We start from the raw sequence: 24,961 nt of genomic DNA, 5'->3' as shown, positions 1-24,961 counted from the left end.
ACCCCCTCGGGTGACAATAACAAAATAAAATTAATAACAGAAACACTTCACACTTAGCCCTCAACATTGACAAAGCACTTCAACCTACATTTTCTCACTTGGCCTCACAAAATCATGCTCACTTTACAGAGAAAGAAATGGATGTGATGAAAGAGCTATCACTTATGGAGGGCTTAATATGGGCTAATCACAGGATCAGGGGCCCTACAAGCATCACACAAACATAATCATCTCACGTTCTCCATGAGGCAGGTCTTCTTATCTCCAGACCCGAAGCTCAGAGAGGTTAAGTGGCTTGCCCGAGTCCACAGCTCCCAGGAATCAGAATTCAAACAGGACAAGGCGCTTGCTAGCAGAGGATTTTAAAGGAGCACGTGCCTGGCACCAGGAAACACTCTGTGAGCAGCGAGTGTTATTTGCTGCTGTCAGTATTCTTAGGAAGGCTTTGGCCCATCCCCTAAGGATCACTCTTCCACAGGCTCCTCTGGGAGGAGACCAGTCCTCCACTGGGACCAACTCTTCGTTCTGGAGTTAGGTCCAGTTAGCCATTGCTGGCTTCAGGTCCTTCTCCATTAAAAAGTGCCCACTAGGAAAATGAACGTACTGAGTTCCTACCTGTCATCACACTTCAGTGTAAACCGTTTACCAGAAGGAATACCCCATAGGAAGGCTAGAAGGAGGCATTCCTCTCCAGCCAGCAGAGGATTTAATGAGACAAAAGAGGGAACCCTAGGGGCCGGCACAGTGCTTTATACAGCGTCTGCTTACAGGAGCCCTAGTTGTGGTCTGGAGGGCCCCGTGTGACCATCACTCCCCCGGAGGCCACCCCAGCAGAGGGTACCATGGCTACCCCTCTAGTGTAGCTGCAGCTGCCTTTGGAGCTTACTCAGGACCTGGTTGGCCACTGATTGAACAAATGGACACAAACCCACCACTAGTCTCCCAGCTAGGCCAACTCCGGTGCAACCAGCAGGGGTCACATCTTTCTGCCTTGTTTCTCCAGAGAAGGGTGAAGTCCTCGGGCTGCTGCTGAGGGACCCCACCCAGCCCCACCTCCCTCAACAATTAATCCTACTTCCTGAGGGACCACCACTTGGTCCTTATCCCTGGCTCTGCCCCAGGGCAAAGCGTGGAAAGGTCAATTTAAAGACAGGAGGTGGAGTCGGAAGAGGTAGGCTTTGGGGCAGAGTGAATCAAATCCAGGCCCCACTTACAGGCTTTAATTCATTTAATTCAATTAATTAATAAATTCATTTACTTCATTCATTTCTTTATGCCTCCCTTTCTTCCTCTGTAAAGTGAGAATAAGACTTCTGATCTCTTGTATCGGTTCGGCCGCCGAGGTGCCGTCCCACCGCCCAGCCCGCTCCATGGCGGACCCGGAGGAGCTGCGGCTTTCCCCGCAGCCGCCGCCCTCCTCTCCCTCGTCTTCAGACGCATCTTCAGCATCTTCCCCCGGCACCCCGGGGGGTTTGGGCCGTCCGGTTCCGAACAGGAACAGCGGCCGGCCGGTGGACCCGCTGGAGGAGGTGGAGCTGCAGATCGGAGACGCAGCATTTTCATTAACCAAACTTCTTGAAGCTGCATCTGCAGTATCAGCTCAAGTGGAAGAGCTTGCCTTCAAATGTACAGAAAATGCACGTTTCCTTAAAACATGGCGGGACCTCTTGAAAGAAGGCTATGATTCCTTGAAGCCTGACAACTGATTTGACTGTAATAATCCATACCACCTCATTTATGATGTTTGCACATGTGCCGTGTGGATAGGATAATCACCAGCAGTTCTGTATACAGAAGATGAAATTTTTCTTGGTTTTCTTCATTTTGTGAAAACAGAATATGATGTTATTTTTGATGTTGGCCCGTTTATCTTTAAACACTTTCTGTTCTCTAAACTTTCAAAGACTCTTCTATGAAAGTTAATTTAATCAGTAGATAATATTAATAATGCCACAGTGCTACCAGTAGCAAACTAGGTGGACCATTATTCTCTTCAGTTTGCAAGAAGATACCAAAAATGGCAGAGTTTGAAGTCGAGCTTTATTATATGGACCAATGTTAGATTCAGCTCCATTAGGCTAAGTTCCCTAGAACCAACGATTGTGTCTTGTTACTTCTATATTTCCAGCAGCTAGAAGTCTGTTACACAACAATCACTGAATGTTTGATGAATAAGAGTTGACAACGTAATTTAAAGCTGTTTTTTCTTCCTGTTTTTAGCATGAAGATTATAATTGTTTCTCGAAAAAATATTTGAGTCAGAACCTCATTGACTTGAAGGAAAATGTTTTTTTTTTTTAAAGAGGATTTTGAACTTTAACTGGTGACAGCTTTTTAAAATATATGATAAATATTTTTCACCCTTCTATCATGCTTTCCAAAAAAGCTTTTACTGAAACCTGTCTTGAAAGAATGCCTATTTTTTTTTTCTAAGATAAACTGCTTTTATGGATATTTCTCATATTTGATGTTGTTATATGTTTGCTCTCTTTGAAGTGCCTTATCAAAATTGTCGCTCTGTATTATTACTTTTGGAGCTTGGCAAGTAATAATTCTAAATTCTAAATATAATTCTAAACAAGTTACTTTTTAAAAATGCATCAAATTTAAATGATGTAATTATTTTCCTATTATTTGATCTTCATGACAGTGTTCTATTTTACTTGTCCCGTATCTTACGTTGCGCTGCCTCTCTCTCTCTTTCTCTTTTTCGGTGGGTTTGTGTCGTATATGTCAGTGATTGAACCAACAAATTCTCTTGCTGTGTAACTTCTGGACGCCTCTGATACAGTATCTTACTTCTTTGTAGGTAAGGAGGTATGTGCAGAACTATATTCCCAAGCCCCACAATGGGCCTGTGAAAGGGGACACATGGATGGGCAAAGGATAGTTTTGTTTAGCATATTAGGTCATGGTTCTTGATTAAATTTTTTAAGCTAAGGATAACACATATGGTGTGTTCCTATACCAAAGAGATGCTTATTTTGATATTAGAAAACTTCTTCTTATGTGTCATGAAAATTGCAATTTTTAAAATGTACAAAAATAAACTTTTGTTCAAACCAAAAAAAAAAAAAGGACTTCTGATCTCCACCTCAGAAGTCTTTTGTGAAGGCTGGTAGAGTTTATGAATGCATGGAGAACAGACAGCGGAGGGCCTGTCACATAATTGCCCAGTAAAGATCCTTGCCCACTTCCCCTTTCCTCTGAGCAGGGCCCCAGGTAAAGGGCGGTGACCCCAGCCTCAGAGCGCTTGCTGCCAGCCCAAATGGTACCTGACACACTTCAGTTGAGCCTCTCACTTGAGGAGGGGTGATCCACAGTGGGATAGGACAGAGCCCCAAACCCTGAGACAAGGACAGTCTGGACAGAAGCTGGACATATACTGGGCTCTCACTCACTACAGGGTCCCTGGACGCCAACCAGGGAAGCATCCATAGGCACCCACATTTGCATAGCATATCATAAACCTCAAAGCATCTTCACCTACATCATCAGCTTTGGCTTAATACCAGATACAGCATAGTATTAAGCAGATATAGAGCAAGTATGTCTTTTATCTTTCTCATTTTACAGATGAGAAACCCAAGGTTTCACCAGTTTATATAAATTACCTGAGGTCATGGAGCTAATGAGATGCAGAGTTGAGGTTCAAACCCACTTCATATGGCCGCAGCTCAGTCCACCACACGCTGTCAATGAGCATCTTTCTGCCAAAGCTGCACCTGAGGCTGAGAAAGAAGCGACAGGAACCTGTTCAAGGTTAACCATGGCCTCTGGGCTGGAAGGGCTTGTCTGGGGGCTGACCCCTCCAGAGTGGTTTGTTAATTTAGTGCTAGCTCGACCCCTTCCATTAGCTGCTGGACAGAGCCAGGCCCAGGGGAGATGGACAGCAGGGCTTAATGGAAATGGGGATGCTGGTGATGATATGAACAATCTGAATTATGGTCTCAATTTGCACAGAGCCTGATGAATTTGCAATAATTCCAAACCAGGTCAAGTGTCTGTGTCTCCTCTTTTGCTGATCTCACACAAAGTCCCTCCATTTGTCAGGCTCCGACTCGATCTCTCTGGGTAGCTGCCCGCCCCTCCCTCCCTCCCTTTGTTAGCCGTGCTCTCCACAGCTCTCTCCACAGTACGCTGACCCGAGGTCACCCCTGCAGCTGGGCCCCGAGGGACTGGGGCTGCGATTAGTAGGGCTTAGGGACCAGGGAGCTTGGGGATCATCCTCAGAGACTGACTGCACTCCTTCCCAGGACCGCATCCTGTGGTAGTTTTGAAGACAAAGGGACAGCATGATTTGGTATCTTAGGGGTTCATTGTGTGTAGGTGAAATATGGTTATAGTTAATGGAGTCTGGGATATGGCTGAGGCCTCCTGGCAGTGGGAACTTGGACAGCAGAAGCCTGGAGCAGATGCCGGAACTTCCTCCTGGCCAAGCCAGGACTAACTGACATATTCTGTAGTTACAAGAATTCTTGAAAACCTGAACGATCTTATGACATCTTCCATCTTCCTGCACTCCTGTAGCAGGGGCCTTTGAACAGGAGGAGGGAGGGTGGTGGGGTTGGGTGGAGGACAGAGGCCAGGGCCGGCAGGCTTGCTGCTCTCAATCTCGCATGTCTGGTACGAGCCTGGCTAAAGTGGTGGAGGAAAGTCCTCAGGTCATCTTGACCAAACACCTAGCAGGTTTGCAAATTTTCTCCGCAGTTTCCCTAGCAAGCGGCCATTCGGGCTTGCGGCTGAGGGCTTCGGTACCAGGGAGCTCTATGGGGTAACCCAGGCCAGCTCTAACTGTTCAAACAGTTCTCCTTCTAGTAAGGAAAAAATCTCCCTTTGGCTTCCACCTTTTCTTATCTATAGCAAGGGTGAAAACGTGGCTAATAAGGTACTTATTAATAATTTTCTTCTGGTGTGCTTTGCTTAGTGATAGTAAGATAGCCTCTTCGGGCTTCCCTGGTGGCGTAGTGGTTGAGAATCTGCCTGCTAATGCAGGGGACACGGGTTCGAGCCCTGGTCTGGGAGGATCCCACATGCCGCGGAACAACTGGGCCCATGAGCCACAACTACTGAGACTGCGTGTCTGGAGCCTGTGCTCCGCAACAAGAGAGGCCGCAATAGTGAGAGGCCTACGCACCGCGATGAAGAGTGGCCCCCGCTTGCCACAACTAGAGAAAGCCCTCGCACAGAAACAAAGACCCAACACAGCCAAAAATAAATTAATTAAAACAAAAAAAGATAGCCTCCTCCCTTTCTTCTCCCAGGAGCACTTCCTTGGTCTACTTAACATCGTGGGAAATGGGAAAGAGCTCTAGACTAGCATTCAGAAGACCTGGGCACTGACCCCAGCTAAACTATGTATAATGTTTGGCAAGTCTGTTCATGGGTCTGTCCTTGCCCTCTTAACTCTTTTTTTTTTTCAGGGGCTTACCTCTTTATTTTTTTAAATTGAAGTATAGTTTATTTACAATGTTGTGTTAGTTTCAGGTTTATAGCAAAGTGATTCAGTTATTCTTTTTCAGATTTGCCCTCTGAACTCTTGATATAAATACGTGGATTTCTGGATGAGCCACAATTGCTGGATAAGCACCTACTATACACTTGACTCTAGTATGTGTGTTGTAGAAGAGACAGGACTTAAAAAAATAACAACAGTTATTATTACTATCATTTAATGAACATTTATTATATGCTAGGAATTTTGCTAAACACACTACATACATTATCTCTTCCTTTCTCATGTTTCCACCTTCACAGGTAAAGTCCATTATTATCTCCACTTCATAGATGAAGAACAGAGGTCCAGAGAAGTTAAGTAACTTGCTAAACATGACATAACTGGTGAGTGGTAGAGGTGCAATTTGAGCTCAAGTTTGTCTGGTTCCCAAAATATGCTCTTAACCACTATGCAAAAATACCATCCCATCCTCATGGAACCTAAAATCTAGCAGGGGAGAAAAAACTAAACCGCAAAAAACACTAAGATATATATATAGAAATACATAGAGATAGATATATGTATACACACACAAATATTGAATCATTATGTTGTACACCTTAAACTAGTGTAATGTTATGCATCAATTACATCTCAATGAAAAATTTTTAAGTAAAAAGTTTTTTAAAAACCACTAAAGACAACAAAAGGTAATGAAAAGAGAAAGTAGAATTAAAGTTGAGGTTAAACTTCAGTCTAATAAGTGTGCTGTGCTAAAAACCAGTAGCAAATATATATAATAATATACATGCATATATATACACATACATATACAATAAATTGATATATATACAAAAAATTGACATATATGTATACACACACACACACAGTGAATGAATGACTCTCTAGGCAGAGCAAGGCCAAAAATCCCAAAGAAAACACAGGATTTGAGAAATTTCCAGGGTACTATTTCCAGGGGATTAAAAAGAACCAAAATGGGAACTCCTGTGCAGAAAGCACACTAAAGAAAAGATGAAGTTTTTACTACCCATTCATCCATTTATTTACTCAACAAATGTTCTGAGCACCTCTATGTGATAGGCATTGTGTTAATAATACTGTAACATTCAGTCCTTGCCCTTCAAGGAACTAGCCTAGAAATAAAGTCAGACACTCAGGGCAGTGGAGTAAAAAAAAAAAAAAAAAACCCACTAGGCTAATGAAGCAAAACAGCAAAGAAGAAGATGTTACTCTGTGCTGTGCAGACAATAAATGCTTTGGCCTTGAGAGAGAAGAGAGGGCGGCATGGGCCGAACGAACAAAGGAAGACTTTTTGGAGTAAGCTTTGAAGGAGAAGGAGAGAGTGAGGCAGGAAAAGGACATGCATTTAGTGAACAGTGAGTAGAGCAGAGAAGCCAAAACAGGGACTTAGTGTGTAGTGGGCAAAAGGCGTAGAGAGAATGTATCGAGCCACGTCGTGAAGGACTTTGGATGCTGGGGTAAGGGATAGAAATGTATCTCCTGGGCATTGTGGATGAAGAGCCATCCAGCTGGAGAAAGGCTGGAGGCAGGATGGCATGATGGTGTGTGGAGCAGAGAGCCCCTGCCCCACCTGCAGAACACAGCCTCCTTGACACTCAGCTCTGGCACTGAGCACCCACCACAGTAGAATCTGTGAGACAGGGTATGGATACTCCTTGAATAAGGAGATCCATTAGACCAGCTCATCTTCTGGCTGACAGAAGGTTAAGAGAGAGAATGAAAAGGACAGAGAGCCAGGGGAGGGTGGGACAGAAGGCAGTAAGGCATGGCACAAGCCAAGCTCTGTGCCCTGGGAAAGCTGGGGGAGACCACAGCCATGAAGACTCTGGGTACCAAATGTAAAATAGATAGCTAGTGGGAAGCAGCCACATAGCACAGGGAGATCAGCTCGGTGCTTTGTGACCACCTAGAGGGGTGGGATAGGGAGGGTGGGAGGGAGATGCAAAAGGGAGGAGGTATGGGGATATATGTATATGTATAGCTGACTCACTTTGTTATACAGCAGAAACTAACACAACACTGTAAAGCAATTATACTCCAATAAAGAGGTTTAAAAAATTAAAAGAAAAAAAAGTACCAGACCTAGGATTTAATTGTCAAAAAAAAAAAAAAAGACTCTGGGTAGCCACAGGTGAGCTCACCAGAAACATCCTGGGGTCCAAATTCTCCCAAGCTGAGGAAGCCAGGGAAATTGCTTTGTACAGCATCATGCCCCAGCTCATTCCTGAGCAGTGGGCACTGGGCAGGTGCTCTGTAAGAGCTGAGAGGCTCTCCTCCCATCTAAGATGGGGAGCAGCCAAGCCAACTGGAGCATCTGTGCAGACACTGCAAAGGGCAAGGCTGGTTCCAGTTCTCTTCCAGCAGGGCTGAGGGTGGCAGGGGCGTGCTGAGCAACCGGTCTGGTGGCTGTTCCAGACTGTCAGCCTCGACAAACCAAACAGGAAATATCACCCTCTGGTTCGGGATCACAGTTCTGACCCAATCGCTAGTGAGTCCCACATTCTATCTGTCCCGCCAGACGGAAACTGTGCCTGTTGGAGCAGAAACAGCTGACATGTTTGTTCGCTATGGGAACACGTAGGACCTGGGAGGTGGAGGTGGGAAGAGATCACAGGACTTCGGCAAAGCCCCAGCCCAGCAGAGGTCAAGCACTGGGGAAAGGCACTCTTTAAATCATTCCTTGGAGGGATCTGAATGTCACTGGTTACTTCCTGACAAGAAGAGCTCCATGAAACCCTTGTAAATCATTTGTTCAGCGCTTTACAATTTACAAAGGTCTTTCATTGATGTTTTCCCACTTAATCACCACCTTAGCCCTTTGAAGTAGATTAAACAGATAATACTCTGCATTTTACGGACGAGAAAATGGAGAGTCAGAGAGGGCTGTGTCTTGCCCAAGGTTACACAACTCATGAGTGGCAGTGTTGGGCTTTGATCGTGGCTTCTTCTTTCACAGACCTTGTTTGTCTATTAAACCACGTAATCTGTCCTACAGTGACTGTTGGATTGGAGGAGGCAAGACAAAACCTAAAAATAAGAACCCCAACTAGTCACTTTGGGGACACACTAACCTTCCATGAGAAATAGTTTAAGCAGTTTTAGGGTCACCCACTTACATCCCATAAAGGAAAAGACTCAGATCTAAAGGTGAGCTGAGAGCCACGAAATATATTGAGTGGGCTGGGCACAGTATGTATCTTTATGTAACATTCATTGTTTATTCATCCATGCATTCTACAGTGTTTCTAAAAGTCAGGCACTGTACCAGGCAGAGGGGCATGATGAGAAACAGAGAAGACAAGGTTCCTGCCCTCAGAATTTCAATTCTAGTAAAGATTATAGAAAATGAACAAACAACCAAAAAACCCATCTGCATTATGCTAAGTACACGAAGTAAAGAAATAAAGGACTAAGGTAGATAATGAGCAGGAAGGTGGGCATGTTCCTTAGATACCGCAGTTGAAGAAGACCTCTGTGAGGAGGTCTCATTGGAAAGATGAGAAGAAAGCAGCTATGTGAAGAGACCATGGAGATCATTTGAGGCTCACAGTCTGGGGCAGCTGGCCTCACCAGAGGAGGGAGACTCGGCAGAATGTTTAAATGAAGCCATATTTGCTAGAATGAACAGAATGGGAGGTGGGGCAGATTGCATAGGGTTGGCTTAGCCAAGGAAAAGAGTTTGGATTTTGTCTCAGTGCAGTGTATTGAAGAGTATTACACAGGTAGAAGGCGTGATCTAATATATATTTTATAAAAGTCATTCTTGTTGCTTTGGGGGGACTAAAGAGGGTAAAGTTGAAACAGGAAGCCTAATTAGAATGGTAATTCAATAATTCTGTTGGGAAGTGATGACAGTGGGGATTGGGAAGGCAATGGAAAAGAGGTAAATGAATGCAGAATATATATTGGAGGTATAATTGACAGAATTTGTCATTGGATTGGGTAGATGGGGGTTAGAGTAGGGAAAGACTCAAGAAAGATTTCTAGAATTCTACTTTAGGTAATTGGATGGGTGGCAGTGATGTATACCGAGATGGAGAAGACAGGTTGAAAGCAAGTTTGAGTGACGAGGTGGAAGTGAAGCGTTCTTTTAGACATGTTAACTGTGAGATGTGAGTGGGACATTTGGGAGAATATGGGAAGCAGGGATTTGGATATGCAAGTCTAGAGTTCAGATGATAGGGCTGGGCTGGAGATAAAAATATGGTAATTTGATAATTATCAGAAGATATGTGGCATTTTACAATCATGGGGATGAGAGCATCTAGAAAGAGAATGAAGAGAGGGGAAAGAGGGGATCCATGATCCAGCCTTAAGGAAGTCCAGCATTGAGAATTCCAGCAGAAGAGGAGAATCCAGCAAAGGAAACTAGAAGGAGTGGACAGTGGTATAGGAAGGAAACTAGGAGCTAAAAATCACAGCGTTCACAAAAAGTTGCATGTTTCAAGAAGGAGGTGTAATCAGCGGTGCCAAATTCTGCTGGAAGTTCAAGATGAAGATTAATGTGGCCACATAAAAACCATCAGGTGACCTTGAGAAGAGGAGTTTCAGTAGTGTGGAAGCAGAAGCCAGATGGGAAAGGGTTGAGTAGTAAATATAAGGTGTGAGACTAAAACAAACAACTCCTCCCCCCCAGCAAAACAAAACAAAGAAAAACCAAAAGACAAACAAACAAACAAAAATCAGGTTGGTAGGATCAAGAAAGGTCATTATCATTTTTATGTTTTATAAGTTGGGAACATGTCTTACATGATACGAATGATTTGGTAGAGTGGGAGAAAATAATGATGCAGTAGAGACAGGGGATAGATAACCAAAGAAATACAATCTTTGAAAAAGTGAAGGAAGACAGAACCGAAATATCTGAGGAATTGGCCTTTAATAGGGAAGAGATATTTTCTCCATTGCAGTACGAGGGAATGAGAAAGTTGTTGCTGATGCAGGTGGATTTTCAGGTTCAGTAGGGAGTTAACATCTAGTAGTTTCTATTTCCTCAACAAGATTGAGGTCTTAACTGAGAATGGGTGTGGAGTAAGGGAATGGGTTGTTGGGAGAGAGAAGAAAGGCATGAAATGATTATCTTCAGAAATGGAGAGTAAGTTTACCAGGGCAGTGTAGGATTGCCAGGCAGCAATGGGTGCCCAGTTGAAATATATCATCATGAATTTAATTAAAAATCAGTTTGTTTTGTGACTTTCTCCATTACTAGTCAGCTGCTTGGGAGCAGGCACAGAGAAGGCACAGTATTTAGAAGTCCAGTAAAGGAGTTTTATAAGACAAGTTCAGTGGAGGGAGAGAGGAGCAAAGGGGTTCAGAGTATTTGTCAAGAAATTATGATGATGGACCATAGAATCTAGGCTGGACAAGAAAGGATGTAAAGCTAGGCAGGTACTAATAGAAAATAGGAAATGAATGTGGTCAAATGATTAAGGGTCTCCTTGAAGTCAAAGATTCATGATAGAGGAGGTATCTAGAAAGATGCAGTGAGAGGAGGTGGATTGGAAAATGGTGTGTTTGATATTGAGATTTGAGAAGTGGTATAGTTCCTGTTAATTGCAAGGCCCAGAGTATGGTCATAGGAGTGGGGGTGGGCCGAGGAAGAACAGAAGAAAACGTGGCTGGACATGAGAAGGTCAGGGAGCAGAGAGGCCAGAGTGCTGAATGGCTCATCCCTCTGCTGAAGTTTGCTTATGCTTTGTTTAGAGGCAAATGGAAGATGTTTACAAATACATACCTTGAAAAGGACCCACCATCTTTCCAAGATGTAAATGTCCCATCTGAGTTAAGAAGCACATGTAATCTACTCCAGTGTTGATCAAGCTTGTCCTTTATGGCTATACAACCATCAGTTGTGGTGCTCTTTATGGAACATCATGAAATATGGATATATTAAACTTAAAAATAGCTCAACATAAAATGTTCACAATATCAGACACCATCTAATGCTAGATTCTAGTTTAGATAAGTGGAATAACTGGTGTCAAAGGCTTAAGAGAATGAAATTTAAAGTAGAGAAAATTCTATCCATTAACTTAATTTTTTCCACATATTGGGAAAAGACACCCATCCCGCATTGCTCCTTTTTAGCTTGAGAATAGTGTATACCTGATGCTCTTCCCAAAGTGTCTCCAGGACTCAGAGAGGAAAGGGAGGGACCCCATGGCCTAGGAAGGGGGAGCACTCTGAGAAGCTACCCCCCCCCCAAGGATTTAGTGGTAAAGGGAGATAGAGCTTCTTCCTCTGGGTCCTCTGAGAAGGGAGTCTAAGGAGGGGTTCTGGAAAACAACAGGCTATCCATTTACATTTCTACACAGATCAAAGAATAACAGAGCAGAACTTCAGAAAATTGCCTGAATCTTTACACCTGGCACATGTTTGTAGGTTTTATTACCCAAATTCTTTTTTTCCATTAACTAGTGTTTTAAAATCCCTTAAAGTGAGAAACATTGTGTATGTGCTTCTGAAACTGAGGAAATAATCTTAGAGGGAGCTGGAGAATGACTTTGGTGGGCTAACTTCAGTCATTTATAGCCTATTTCTATTCTCCTCGGTCCACTCAAAGGGCTTATCTGACTCAAACACTCTGTAACATGAGGCAATTAAAAATGGAAAAGAAGCCTATTTGTTCCATGCATGGACAAAAGGAAGAGACAGAAAAGGCACCAGTCTCCCAGTTCTCCTTGTCTATTCTGAGCCCCTGGGTGAATAAAAGACTCACAGATCTAAGTTTACAAAAGACCTGATGGAAGAGGCTAATGAGAACCAGAGAAGTATGGAATCTCAAACCCTCATCCTGACAGGAGGGGTCCAATGCCACCCCCAGCACCAAAGGACATGACCAGAGCTCAGACCTTCTCTCCATCCCTTCCTCAAACCCCGACTCTTATTTGACTTCTGGAGTTGTTCAATAAACCAAAACATTCTTCTGTTAGTCATATGGACCACAGAAAATTGCTTTCAGCTCATACGTTGGGAGCTACCATGTGAACATTGGACAGCGGAATGGCCTTGACTTCTGTCTTTTCCCAAGAGGGGAAATATGTACAGTAGAGATCCCCATGTAGAGAATTCACAGGGTGAAACTTCTTCAACTTGCTCCTCTTAACCCCCAAGGTAAGATGATCACAACAAAAATTAGATTTCTAAAAGAGATGGTCTACTCAAGAAAGAAAACCCTGAGAGGGAGAATAGGCTGTGGCAGCTGTGAAAAGGGACAAAAAGCCAGCTGACCCCTGGAGTCTGTGAGAAGAAAGGGCAGCCAGTCTGAAATGAAGCTTCACCAGCAGAAGGCTTCTTGAAGTTCTCCTGACAATAATGATGATGGTAATTTGTGGAATGTATAGATCTGAGACTTGGGGAAATAGCAGGTAGCAAATTTGAAAAGAAATGCTTTTACAAACCCTCTAAAAAGAGGATATTATCACTTGATGATTTGCATTGTCTAAAATGCTCCTTGGAGGAGCTAAAGGAATTGAGTGTCTAAAGCTTGAAGAAAGGGGTAGAAATGTAGAAAACTCTTGGAAGGTGATGAGAGTTGAGATAAATGAGGAAGGCACTCTTCGTCCTTCTCCTAGTCAATCAGAGTTCACTGCTACCGTGACCAACAGAAAGAAAAGGGGTCACCTTGTCCTTTGCAACTCTATTTCTGGGTTCCTGGCTTCTTGCTTCAAACTTTATCTCTGCCCCTCATCCAAGCTGCTTCCAGTATTCCAGTCCAGGTTGGACATTAATTGTGTGACTGATCTTACTACAAGATGAGAGTATTATAGTCATATTCAGGTCATATGGGTTTAGATAGATTCACTTCATAATCTGCTCAGGCCGCCAATGGTTCAGGTTTTAAATTAACATTAAGACTCATACACATTGTAGGAGTACAAACCCCGTACAGGCTTTTTAGAGGGTAGCTTGTCAGTCTGTACCGAAAAACTCTTGAAGTGACTGCGTTCTCTTGGAACCAGTTCTAGGTTGTATTCTAGGAATTCATAGTAAGGAAGTAATCAGCACGTGCCAAGAGATCACATAGCAAGGTTTTTCCTCTCAGCACTGTTTATAATCGTGAAAACTTGGAAATAGATTTAGTAGCCAGCAAAAAGGGATTGGTCAAATAAATTGTTCATATTCAAAAATGGAGTGTTAGGCAACCATTAAAAATAATATTGAAGGGAAATACTTATTAACTTAGAAATTGATTCATTAAGTATGTTAAATGGAAAAAAATCACAAAATGTTATTTACAAAACATACCATTTTGGTAATCTCTACTTAGATGAGTAGAAAAAGATAAACACTAAGATTTTAACAGAATGATTGCTGGGTGGTGAGATTCTGAATGTTTACAGTTTCTGTTTCCTGCTTTACCCGTATTTTCTAACTTTTCTGCAGTGAACAAGTATTACTTTCATAATAGGAAAAAATATTTATCTTAATAAGGTTTTCCTTAAAAATTTAAAAGCACAGTTTCTAAGGCAAATCTCCCTTCCATCCTACCCCCTCACTCCCATTTCCCATCCCCAGAAGCAACCTCTGTTACTAGTTTCTTGTGTAACTTTTCAATGATACTCCGTGCACATAGAAGCAGGAGAAAAAAAAAAGTGTTTTTCAAACCCACACTAAATTAAACCTTAACACAGGGAGTCAGGAAAGGCTGGTTTCTGAGGAAGGAAATGTAGCTCAGGTTACTCTTCAAACACCTCTGACAAGCAGGGCTGAGACCAGGGTGAATAGAGTAAGGAGCATGCATAAGATGCAAAATTAAAGAGAGTTACCAAATCCTCAGTAATCAAGGTAAAGAATATGCTGATGCAATATTTTAAACGTCAGAATCAATGCAAGAAATCCATGAAGAACAAAATAAAGACAGGACCAATATTACTATTTTTCCCTTTTACCTCAGGCTCCAATATGGCTCCATCTGGCGCTGTTCCTGTCAGTGACACAGGAAGGAGAGAGAGTAGGAGAGAATGTCGGGGGACGGGAGGGAGGAAGGTGGGAAAGAGACCACCTACACCGAGGATTCACTCTGGGTCAGACACTGCGGCTGCCACTTTCTGGCCCTTATTTTAGGGGATGGAACAATCTCAGCTCCCCCAGGAGCACTCTGGCCTTCCTGCCCCATCTCTCACTCTTCCAACAGGGAGACACCTAGCTGGTGGGTTTGGGAGAAGAACTGTGCCCACATAACTAGCCTCTCCTTGCGGGGCATTCCTCCTTGCAGTAAGTTTTCAGGTGCTGGGCACAAATACCTCACTTTCGCAGGGAATTACCTCCCTCTGTGAAGAGGGAAGGCCCCTGGCAGCCGTGTTCATATAGTATGGCTTCACCTCCTGGTCAAAGCAGATTCAACCGCAGAGAAGACCTGACCTCACTGCGTTAGTCAGAGTCTCTGTAGACATTGGAGGTAAGATCCAAAGTGACCTAGTTGGTCTGTGTGAATTAGGACAGAAGGAGAGCCAGTTCAGTCTGTGTGGCTGGCTGGACCCGTAACAGTGAATCCAGGAGTCCGGAGAACCTTCCATTCACCATGCAGGGTACTTAGCGGGTAAAGCTGGTCTGCAACAATGCAAACATGAAGAGAGCTGCAGGGACAAGTGACAGGTTCCTTGTGATTTCCAGACCCTTCAGAAGCTCAGCTATGTTTCTGCCCTTGGCCTCCATGAGATGTTCCTGTGTACTTAAAATAAATGTCCCTTTTCAAAGTTGAAGCTAGCTCAAATTGTTGCCTGTTAACTTGCACCTGAAGAGTCCTGACTAATACAATGTCCAGTGTTAATATCATGATTATTCATATTTGCAGTCGTATCATGGCCAAGACCCTGCATACTTACCTGTCTGCCAGATTGCTTTCCTGTGTTCCACAATTACACTTCCCATCCACAGAGTTTTTCATCCTCTACTTCTTTTCAGTTATAAATTTATACCTTATGAATTAAGTAGGACTGCTTTGCATTGATTATTTCCAAGGTGTATTAGTCCCCATAAGCAGCACTGGCCATTGCAACAAACAACTCAAATCTGAGTGGCTTAACACAGTTAAAGTTTATTTCTCATTTGCACAAAATCTAGTGTGGATATTCCTAGTTGGGGATCTGTCCTAGGTGGCTCTTGGCCAAACGGTGTTTCAGAGATCTGGGTTTCTTCCAATATGCAACTCCTCCATCTTCTAGAGCTCCATACCATTCACTTCTGCCATGCAGTTGGGGACGGGGTAGAGACCATAGAGGATTACACTGAGTGTGCTATGGTAAGAAGGTCTAGAATCAGCACACGTCATTTATACTCATATTCCATCCACCAAAGTCAATCCCATGGATTACGCAGATGCAAAGGGAGCTGCGGGATGCAGTGTAGCTGTGTGTCTAGGAGGACAGCAGATTCTCTACCACAGGGAAGAGGACAATGTCTAACTCTAGGGGAAAATGTGCTGTTTCTGGTTCTATGACCCTGGGAAGGTCATAGCCTCTCATTTTCCTCATCCTGTAAAACTAGGGATATGCATCTGTTGTTCAAACTCTGTCCTTTGGAATCCTGGACTTCAAAACAGGTGCCCTACAAGGAATGGTGTGATGGAGCCAGCTGGTACTGGCTTCTAACATGGATTGCTAAGTTCTATGAAATTTTGTTAGTATGTTGTTAAATGAAGCCATTATTAACATTAAATCACAGGTGTACAAACTTATAATTCTATTTCAAGCAAAGGTAATAAATATTCAGAATTTATGACTCAATTATTTTATCACATCGTATTATTATCTTTGTTCTTGAGGTTGTTTACATCATTTTTATGTTTAAGGTGAAAATACTACACAATGATGTACTTCTGAGCAATGCTCCCAACTTCACATCCAGTGACATCACACTGGTAGCTTGAAATCAGTGCAAGAATTTACACCATGGAAATCTGAAAATGCTATAAATCAGGTCTCCCCCTCTCCAGAGCCAGTTGGAATCTACCTACTAGTAATCACTCCCCACAGAGGGTGGGGAGCTGGACAAAGCTGTGAAAGAGAAACAGGGCCAGAAGTACCCAGGGCCGTGCCCCCTCCCACCCGCTGCAATCAGAGCCAATGTGGTTCTGTTAGTTTTACATACTGGGCTCCCATGTAAGCTTTTGTTTGATAAGAGTATCCTACTGCTTAAAAAAAAAAATCTTTCTAAGTTCCTGGCTACAAGATTTAAAGGTCCCTTCTTGCTCATTCATTCTTTCCTTCATGCATTCATTTAACATTTACTGATGCTTAACTTTTACAGTGTACACAAGGGAACAACTTATTTGAAGTCACTTATGATATTAATGTTCCACTCTGTTCCCAGGAAAGGGGAAAAAAAGTAGAATTAACATACACTGCATGCCTATAGTTTAGATGCAATCTCAAGTCACTCTCACCATACCTACAGAAAAGGAAAAGGAAACCTAAAAAGTTAAGTGACCTAGCCAAGGTATCCATAAGGAGCAAGCAGCAGAAAAGACCCCAGGGTTAGTTACTGCAGAACGAGCCCTGGGTCTGGAGCCCAGACTACCTGACCCCTCTCCAATGCTCCCTCTCTATTTTCCCCGGGACTTTTTTGAGAAGCGGGGCCAGGGATCAGGGGCTGGACAGCAAATCCAGGAGCACTGAGAACTCTGCTCTGCACCCACTCTGAGCCTCCAGCCAGCTCCAGAAGCTTTCCCCAGTCTCTGTTGCTCTTGTCCTCTTTCACCCCAGGCCCACCACCCACCCTAATCTGGGGACTCCTGACAGCCAGTGTAGGGTGTGGTTCTGCCCTCCAGGCATTCCGAGTTCCTTAGGTGACTGTTCTTGCATTTTTAGGAGAGGGAAGTTTTGTAATGAATCCACTCGTGCACATCCAACTCACATTACCCCCTTCCCAAAGATACAACCTGTAGAGGAGGATGCATCTCCTATCTCTCTCTATATAGAGAGAGAGCCTATATATATATATATATAGAGAGAGAGAGAGAGAGAGAGAGAGAGAGAGAGATTGGTTTCTTTTAAGGAATTGGCTCACAGGACAGGGAAGAAGGGGCTGCAAAGTCCAAAATCTGTAGGGTTGTTTGGCAGCCTACAGATTCAGGTAAGAGCTGGTGCTGCAGCTCGAGTCCAGATTTCTCAGGGTAGCAGACTGGAAACTCATCCAGGGTTTCTATGTTGCAGTCTTGAGGCCCAATTTCTTCTACTTCTGGAAACCTCAGTCTTTGCTCTTAAGGCCTTCAGTTGATCAGATAAGACCCACCCACATTATGGGGGTCATCTGCTTCACTCAAAGTCTACTGATTTTAATGTTAATCACATCTAAAAGCTACCTTCACAGCAACATCTAGACTGGTATTTGACTAAACAATGGAGCACCAGAGCCCAGCCAAGTTGACCATCACAGGGGAGTTTCCACCTCAGAGCCCCTCTGCCCTTTGCCTCTTACAGTGGGGTAATATGGACTTCTCCACCCTAAGATTTGGAAGAAGGCGTTTGAGAACAATACCCTTAATTATCATTGAATATAAAGGAGCTTTGCAACTTGTCTAGAATAGGAGGGGGAAATTTTCCACAAGAAATAGAGATGAAATTAAGTTGCTAAAAAGAAATGAGTGTTGTTGGAAGGAAATTAATCTCTATGAATTAGGACATTAGGGGCAAAACAAACCATTGCTCCAAATGGGTCTTGCCTCTAACCCCTGCCACCACCCCCTTGTTCCCCATTCACGGAACAAGAATTCACCCTTTCCTCCCCACCCACCCCTGTGGAGCCAGCAGTCACTGAGGTCACAGTCCACCACAGGCAGCCTGCAGAAAATAGGCCCAAAGAACACAGCTATCTAGCTGCATGGTCACCCAAGACTTAAACCCCACCAGGGAAAGGAAGTGCCGAATTCACATGGGCTTTGTTTTCTCTGTAAAAAGGGTGAAATGTCCAGGGAAAAAGAGGTGGAGCCAGGACACCAGAGGAAGAAAAGATTAAAAGAAAATGGTGGGGAGGGAGAAATATCATGGTCCAAGCTGGAAATCCACCCACAGCCCAGGAGCGTCCGTATGGAGGATGGATGACATCGTCAAGAGTTCAGCTGCAAGGATTAGCCCCAAGTGTGGGGGAGGGGCAACGAACGAGGGTTACAGCCCCCCATTCCTCAGTAAAAATCTGCTAAATCTTCCTCCTGGCCAGCAGGGGGTACTCTTTAGGAACAACGAGGGAGGGATATTTAAAACAGGCAGCAGAGAGATGGCACCGTCCTTTCTTTCTTCCAGGGGAGCAGAGCTGCAGCTCCCCTGGGCAGAGAGAAGCAACACCTGTAGCAAACAGCTCAGTTGGAGAAATGACAAAGCTCATCACCCAGCTTTCCCCTCCATGGAGACTGGGGCCAGACACAGACACAGAGGGACAGAGACAAATGGAGACCACCGCACGGATTACAAATGCAGCTAGCCAGTGGCCATCACCACAAGATCCTCTAGATAAGTCAGGATCCCAATAGAAAACGCAGAGCACACTCAAATCAGGAAGATTCAGGAGGGTTTAACAAAAGACTATCTACAAAAATGTAGGCAGGACACAGAGGAAAGAGAGAACGCAGTAACCCGGAGGAATAAGGGAAGGGGCAGTGTCCATAACCTGGAAGGAACAAACCAGCAGAGAGGGCTGCCTTGATACGGGCAGTGGTCTAGGAACGCGGCCAGCCCAAGGCAACCCTACGGGAAAGAGGTCAGTGATAAATGCTCTGACCTTACACTCTCCTTTCCCTCCCATCAACCACTGTGGCTCCCCAATGACCAAACTCAACGGAAAGCTAGAGGGCAAGGAGCACATTGATGCTGTCCATCAGGTCGGCCCCAGGGGGTGAGAGCAGTGCAGAGAGCTGGGGAGAGAATCTGGCGAGCAAATGGAAAGTATCTCACCGTCACCAGCATCCATGAGGGATCCCTGCGTGTTAGGGATGCTGTGAGAAGCAACCAGTGCACAACAACAGATAACTGGTCCACACTCCTTTCTGCCTTCTACTGATCTCAAAAACCCCTACATACATGTGTAAGTGTGCCACATGCACACACATACACACATGCACACACATATATGCACAGAGACACATGCGCATATGCACACACGTACACACACATACACACGTGCACACGTGCACATTCCACAGTCACTCACAGCCTGCAGAGGCCCCTTCAGCTCAAAAATTACAGGAGATAAAACCAATGGAATTTAAATTTAGGCAAGGAAAAGAAAACAGGAATGATGGGCAGACTTCTCTAATTGTTACTATTTTTAGAAAGCAGACAGTAAATGACAGGAAAGAGAAAAGCATGCCCCCTAAGAGCAGGGAAGCTGACCAAAGAGGTCACTTCATTGTTGGAAACAGAAGGGAAAGAGGCTGAGGAGGGGGATTGGGAAGTTGGGACCAGGGAGGCTGCACTTCCCCAGGGAGGGTGAGGGCAGTCCTGCCCCTCCTGCTTTTCCTCTCCTGCCCTCTCCTGCCTTCTTGTAGTTGCTGAATGATAAAACGCTATTTTCGATGACACCTGGGCTTTGTTCCAGCCTCCACCTGGGTCTCCTGCTCAGTTTTTTAGGCACTTCACTGTCAGCTTAGGAAGTGGGTTTCCATTGTCTGCCCTGAGCTGGTCCAGGAAAAAGAAGGCTTATGTTCCAGCGGGAAAACTTTAGGGTAGACTTAAGGGAGAACTTCCTCACCATGCAGCAGGTGAGTAAATGAGAGAGTGGACTTTCTGGAAGAGAGGGGAAGGGTCTTTCAGAGCAGGAGTCAGCCCCTCATCTGCTGAGGAGTGTGATTTAGTAGTCTGTTTGGATTGACTCCGGGGACATCCTGAGCCATGGAGATAAGAGCCATACTTACGCACCCCTTCTAGGCTCCTCTCCAGGCTCCAGAGGTTAATGTTTCTATTTAAATGGAAATTGAGTGCAAAATTATTAGCAACTCTTCAAAAAGAACCAAATTACAAGGGACTGTTCTTTGTACAGTACACACAGAGCTGCCACGGATATTCTGCACCTTAAATATTAAGGTGATTCCCACTGAAGGTCACTCCTCCATCTGCTGATTAACTGAACCCCAGGAGATGTTTCATTTGGAACACACAGACTGTACAGCCAGAAAACTCCCCTCAAGCCATCGGATTCTGGTGGGCCAAGAAGGAAGGTCAAAGGCAGACCCTCCAAGAATATCTGCAGAGCACGGGTCACCCCAGCCTCACCTCCCAGGGCAGTGCTTGGCACTGCAAGTCAATCCCCAGTATTTGCAGATTCCGCATTGTCAAATTTGCCTACTTGCTAAATTTTTCTGTCATCCCCAAATTGAGACTCATGGCACATCCACGGCCACTCCCGGACACGCACGCAGGGAGCAGTGACAAATCTGAGTGACCTGGCGCACACAGTCCCAGCTGAGGTGGCACCAGGAGAGGCTCGGCATCCGTGCTGAGCTCATACTGTGAACAAATGTCCTTTTCACGGTCTATTTAGTGCCACATTGTTCATATTTTTGTGTTTTGCCTGTGTGTGTGTGTGTGTGTGATGTCACCGTTCGAATGGCACCGAGCCTCGTGCTGAAGTGCCATCTAGGTTCCCACGAGCAAGGAGGCTGAGCGTGCCCCACGGAGAAAGTCCCCATATCAGACGAGCTCTGTTGAGCGTGAGTGATCATGCTGTTGGCCGTGAGTTCAGCATTAGTGAATCAAAAAATATATTAAATAAGGTGTCTTTAGAAACACACAGAAAACAAGGGTGTGTATTGGATGGTGGACAACAGAGTGGTGACCAGAGGCTGGGAGGAAGCGAACCCGGTACTTACGCAGGAACTGCAGTTCATCACTCGCTAGTTCAGCATCGTGGAGACTTTACAGACCCCGAGACTGCAAAGGACAAGAACCGACTGTAGTAAGTGCTCCTTAGTAGGAATTATATTTTCACAGAGTGGTCTTGGGACTCAAACATGGAGGTGCTGTTCTCAATAAAAGGCAACCCTTGCCGGTGGGTTTAAAAGACCTCCCCACCCATAAAGAGGCCTTGCTTCTCAGCCCATTTTTTTTCCCCCAGGCTCAGATCTGCACAGCCCAGTACAAAGTATGAGGCCCAACAGGATCCACAGTGGGTTGCGTCTTGAAGGCTTGGACACGCAATCTCCTCTTCGTATGCCTGAGGGTGCCCAGAGCACTGATGGAGAAGGGGTTCCATGATCAGTAACTAGGGCAAAATCATCGCCTCTGAGGCTGCAGGGACCTCCCCAAAACCCAAAGAGTGGTCACAGCATCAAACTCTGTAAGAATCCAAAGTTCAAAACCCCAGGAAGGGAGGGTGTCACCAAAATCAAAGTGCTGGAGGGTAAAGTCCAGTCCTCAAGGGGCCTGGAGCCATGACTGTGCTCGTGGGAATGAGGGCAGGAGCCAGGGAGTGACCTGCAGGTGGCAAGGGGCCTGCAGGTGGAGAGGGCTGAGACCAGGCAGGAGTGGGAGCCTGCCGTTATGAGCCCTGAACTGAGAGCTGGCGGAGGGGAAGCTCCCAGAAGGGTGGGGAAGAACAGGAGTTGACCTTTTTAATAAAAGCAATGTGCTCCTATAAATGCCATTGGAGAAGGAGGGATGTGGACACAGAAACCCGAGGCTTTAGAAGAGACTACACTTGAGAAGGGGAGAAGCAGAGAAGGAGGAAATCCTTGCCAGCTCTCATCTCCCTGAGCGATTGCTCTTGCACCACACACAGTACCCCCATCCTTAAAACAAGATTCCCATGTTAATTAGACCCACCCTCCTTAAAAGACAGTTTAGCGGGCTTCCCTGGTGGCGCAGTGGTTAAGAATCTGCCTGCCAATGCAGGGGACACGGGTTCAAGCCCTGGTCCAGGAAGATCCCACATGCCGTGGAGCAACTAAGCCCGTGCGCTACAACCACTGAGCCTGTGCTCTAGAGTCCAAGAGTCACAACTACTGAGCCTGAGTGCCAAAACTACTGAGCCCGCGTGCCTAGAGCCCATGCTCCGCAACAACAGAAGCCACCGCAATGAGCAGCCCACGCACCGCAACAAAGAGTAGCCCCCGCTCGCTGCAACTAGACAAAGCCCGTGCGCAGCAGCAAAGACCCAATGCAGCCAAAAATAAATAAATTAAAAAAAAATAAAAAGACAGTTTAGCAAGTGTTTTTGTTGATCAAGCTTGCCCTTTGAGGGGGCCTCACCATTGACCTCCAAGAAGTTTATCAAAACATTTCTAATAAGTTCATGGAATACTCTTCTTGAGAGAAGTTTTCTCCATCTTATCACGTTTTTGGTGATGTTTTCACGCTCTTTAGAGACTGCGGTCCAGGAAATGGCCCAACTGGCCTGGCTCTCTCAGGGTCTGGCAGCAGGGTCCATAGAGCTAGGGGAGGACCTGGATTGCTCACTCAAAAAGCCCCATCCACATCGGCTTCTAGATTCATCCATATACATCGTCAGGCTGGTTGCCAGGTGCTAACTCCAGATGAGGGCGCATTAGAGTGTGACTTAAGGCCTGAGCAGTTGCCTTCTCAATGTGAGTGTCTTAGCAAATGTATCCTTTCCTAACCAGGACAGTCATTATCTAGATGATCCTTCAGTGGCTTACCAGCTAATCAGAATCACAGGGACTGGGGCCCAGGATTCAGCTTCTAGAAACGTTTGGATGGCTGGTGGTTTGTAGTCCAGACACTCTCACCATTGGCCTGGCCCTAAGTTGTCTGCTCCTGTATCCCTAAGGCCCTTCCTGCCAGGCTCTCTGCAGGGCGGCTCTACCCCAGGAAGACCTTGAGAAGCGTCTCTCAATGAGAACTTGCCTATCTGCTGAGGATTAGAGCTCAATTCTGGGACAATGTCTTTTCCACAGAGAGTTCCAGGAACCAGAAAGCTAATTAGAAGCATAAATATGCTTGGATATTTTTTAAAGAAAAAAAACATTTCCACAACCATTCCTACTAAAACCTATTTGAGGTAAAATCAGGAATTAGGATCGTTGGAGAGAGTCCAGCAATTCAGTTTGTGATGGACCTGTGGGTAGAGAGGGAATGACATGCCACCTCTCTTCCCCCTTTTCTGTTCTTTCTTCCTGATTCTTCCCCTTCCCCTCCTCCCTCCTCCTTCTACTTCTTAGTCTTCCTCTTCTTCTTTCCTACCTCTCCCCATCTCTCTGTGGTTTGGAGGAACTAAAGTGTAAAACTGTGGGCACTCAGCTGGCTGCCCGCCTCCCATGGCCTGTCTTCTCTCCCTTGATGGCAGATCATGAGGCTGCAGTCACTTTCTGAAAACTCTAGCGACACCCTCTCCAATTTAGGGAAATTTTGCTGGCTCAACTTTCCACCTTTCACTTTAAAAGTTTCTTATTTTCATGTAATTTCCCATTTTCTGCCCAGCAGCCTTTTATCTGGATTTGCCATCTCTTTCCAGCTCTTTTGGGTTCATGGCTTGGCTGGGTGACCTTGGCTCTGATTTCTGTTCCTTTCCCATTGGATCTTCTTGGGTCACTTTCCCTCATCTCTGCTCTGACTGGATCCAGGGCTGTGTCACAGTACAGGCATCAAGGTGTGTGGTGGCTTCAGGAAAGCCCATATGTGAAGATGGCCCAAATACTCTAATTTTGTAAAGCTGGTGGGACACACATAAGATGGGGACTGGGGTTGGGAGAGAAAGGTTTGCCAGGCTCATGTTTTGAGCCCTAAATTAATATTGTTTTAAACTAACTCAACGTAGGGATCGTCAATCCACACACGGCACAGGCGTGAGGGATAAGAGAAGGGAAATCATGTGAGCTGGGCTGGAGAAGTAGTTTGGGATTTGGGGTGTCAGAGGCAGCTGTGGGGAGTGAGACAACTGGAGAGGAGAACAGGGGACTTCTGAGAAGGATTCCTGTGGGTTGTGAGAAGATCCCTCTTAACATTCCTTATGAGATCTAAGTCAAGATTTTAATTATTGTTTGGTGGTTGGAACACCCTTCTCTAAATGCAACTCTATATAGAAACTAATCCACATGGGACCATGGCTTTTTTTCAGGTTGTATCAGGATGGAGTCTAAACTCCTTAACATGGTTAACCAGGCCTTACACAGCCTTAACTCTCCCGAGTCACCTGTCACCATTGTTCCAGTCATAGTTTACATCCAGCCAGATGCAACTTATTTCAGCTCCTTTAACAGGCCAGGCTTTTTCTCCCCGGATCTGAAACCATCTTCCCCTGGCCAATTCCTACATAAGGTTTTAGCTTAGGTGCCACTTCCCAGCTCCCCAAACCTGGGTTCCATGCCTTTCCTGTGTCCCCCATAACACCCTGGACCTCTCCAATATAGTTTTCTCAGATTATGTGATAATTGTGGGTTGTCTTCTCCACCTGGTTATCAACACCATGAGGGCAGGGATTGTCTGTCTCGCTCATCACTCGGTCCTCTGTGGTTAGTAGGGTCTGATACATAATAAATGCTCAATAAATGTCTACTGAATGAAGGACTCTAATGCAAAGCTTCTTCCAAGATAT

At 45.0% G+C, this 24,961-nt stretch overlaps 1 protein-coding gene across 1 annotated transcript; it reads left to right on the top strand.

The window, feature by feature from the left end:
• Positions 1 to 1,344: 1,344 nt before the first annotated feature.
• LOC118899985 (uncharacterized protein C4orf46 homolog) lies at positions 1,345 to 2,478 on the top strand. Its single transcript, XM_036862100.1, has one exon. It carries the CDS (start codon positions 1,371 to 1,373, stop codon positions 1,704 to 1,706), a length of 336 nt encoding a protein of 111 aa, XP_036717995.1. The 5' UTR covers positions 1,345 to 1,370; the 3' UTR covers positions 1,707 to 2,478.
• The last annotated feature ends 22,483 nt before the right edge of the window (positions 2,479 to 24,961 follow it).

This window comes from Balaenoptera musculus, chromosome 8 (assembly GCF_009873245.2).
Source record: "Balaenoptera musculus isolate JJ_BM4_2016_0621 chromosome 8, mBalMus1.pri.v3, whole genome shotgun sequence".
Classification (NCBI taxonomy): domain Eukaryota; kingdom Metazoa; phylum Chordata; class Mammalia; order Artiodactyla; family Balaenopteridae; genus Balaenoptera; species Balaenoptera musculus.
Note: the sequence above shows the minus strand (reverse complement) of the source record. Positions and strands in the feature narration are given on the sequence as shown.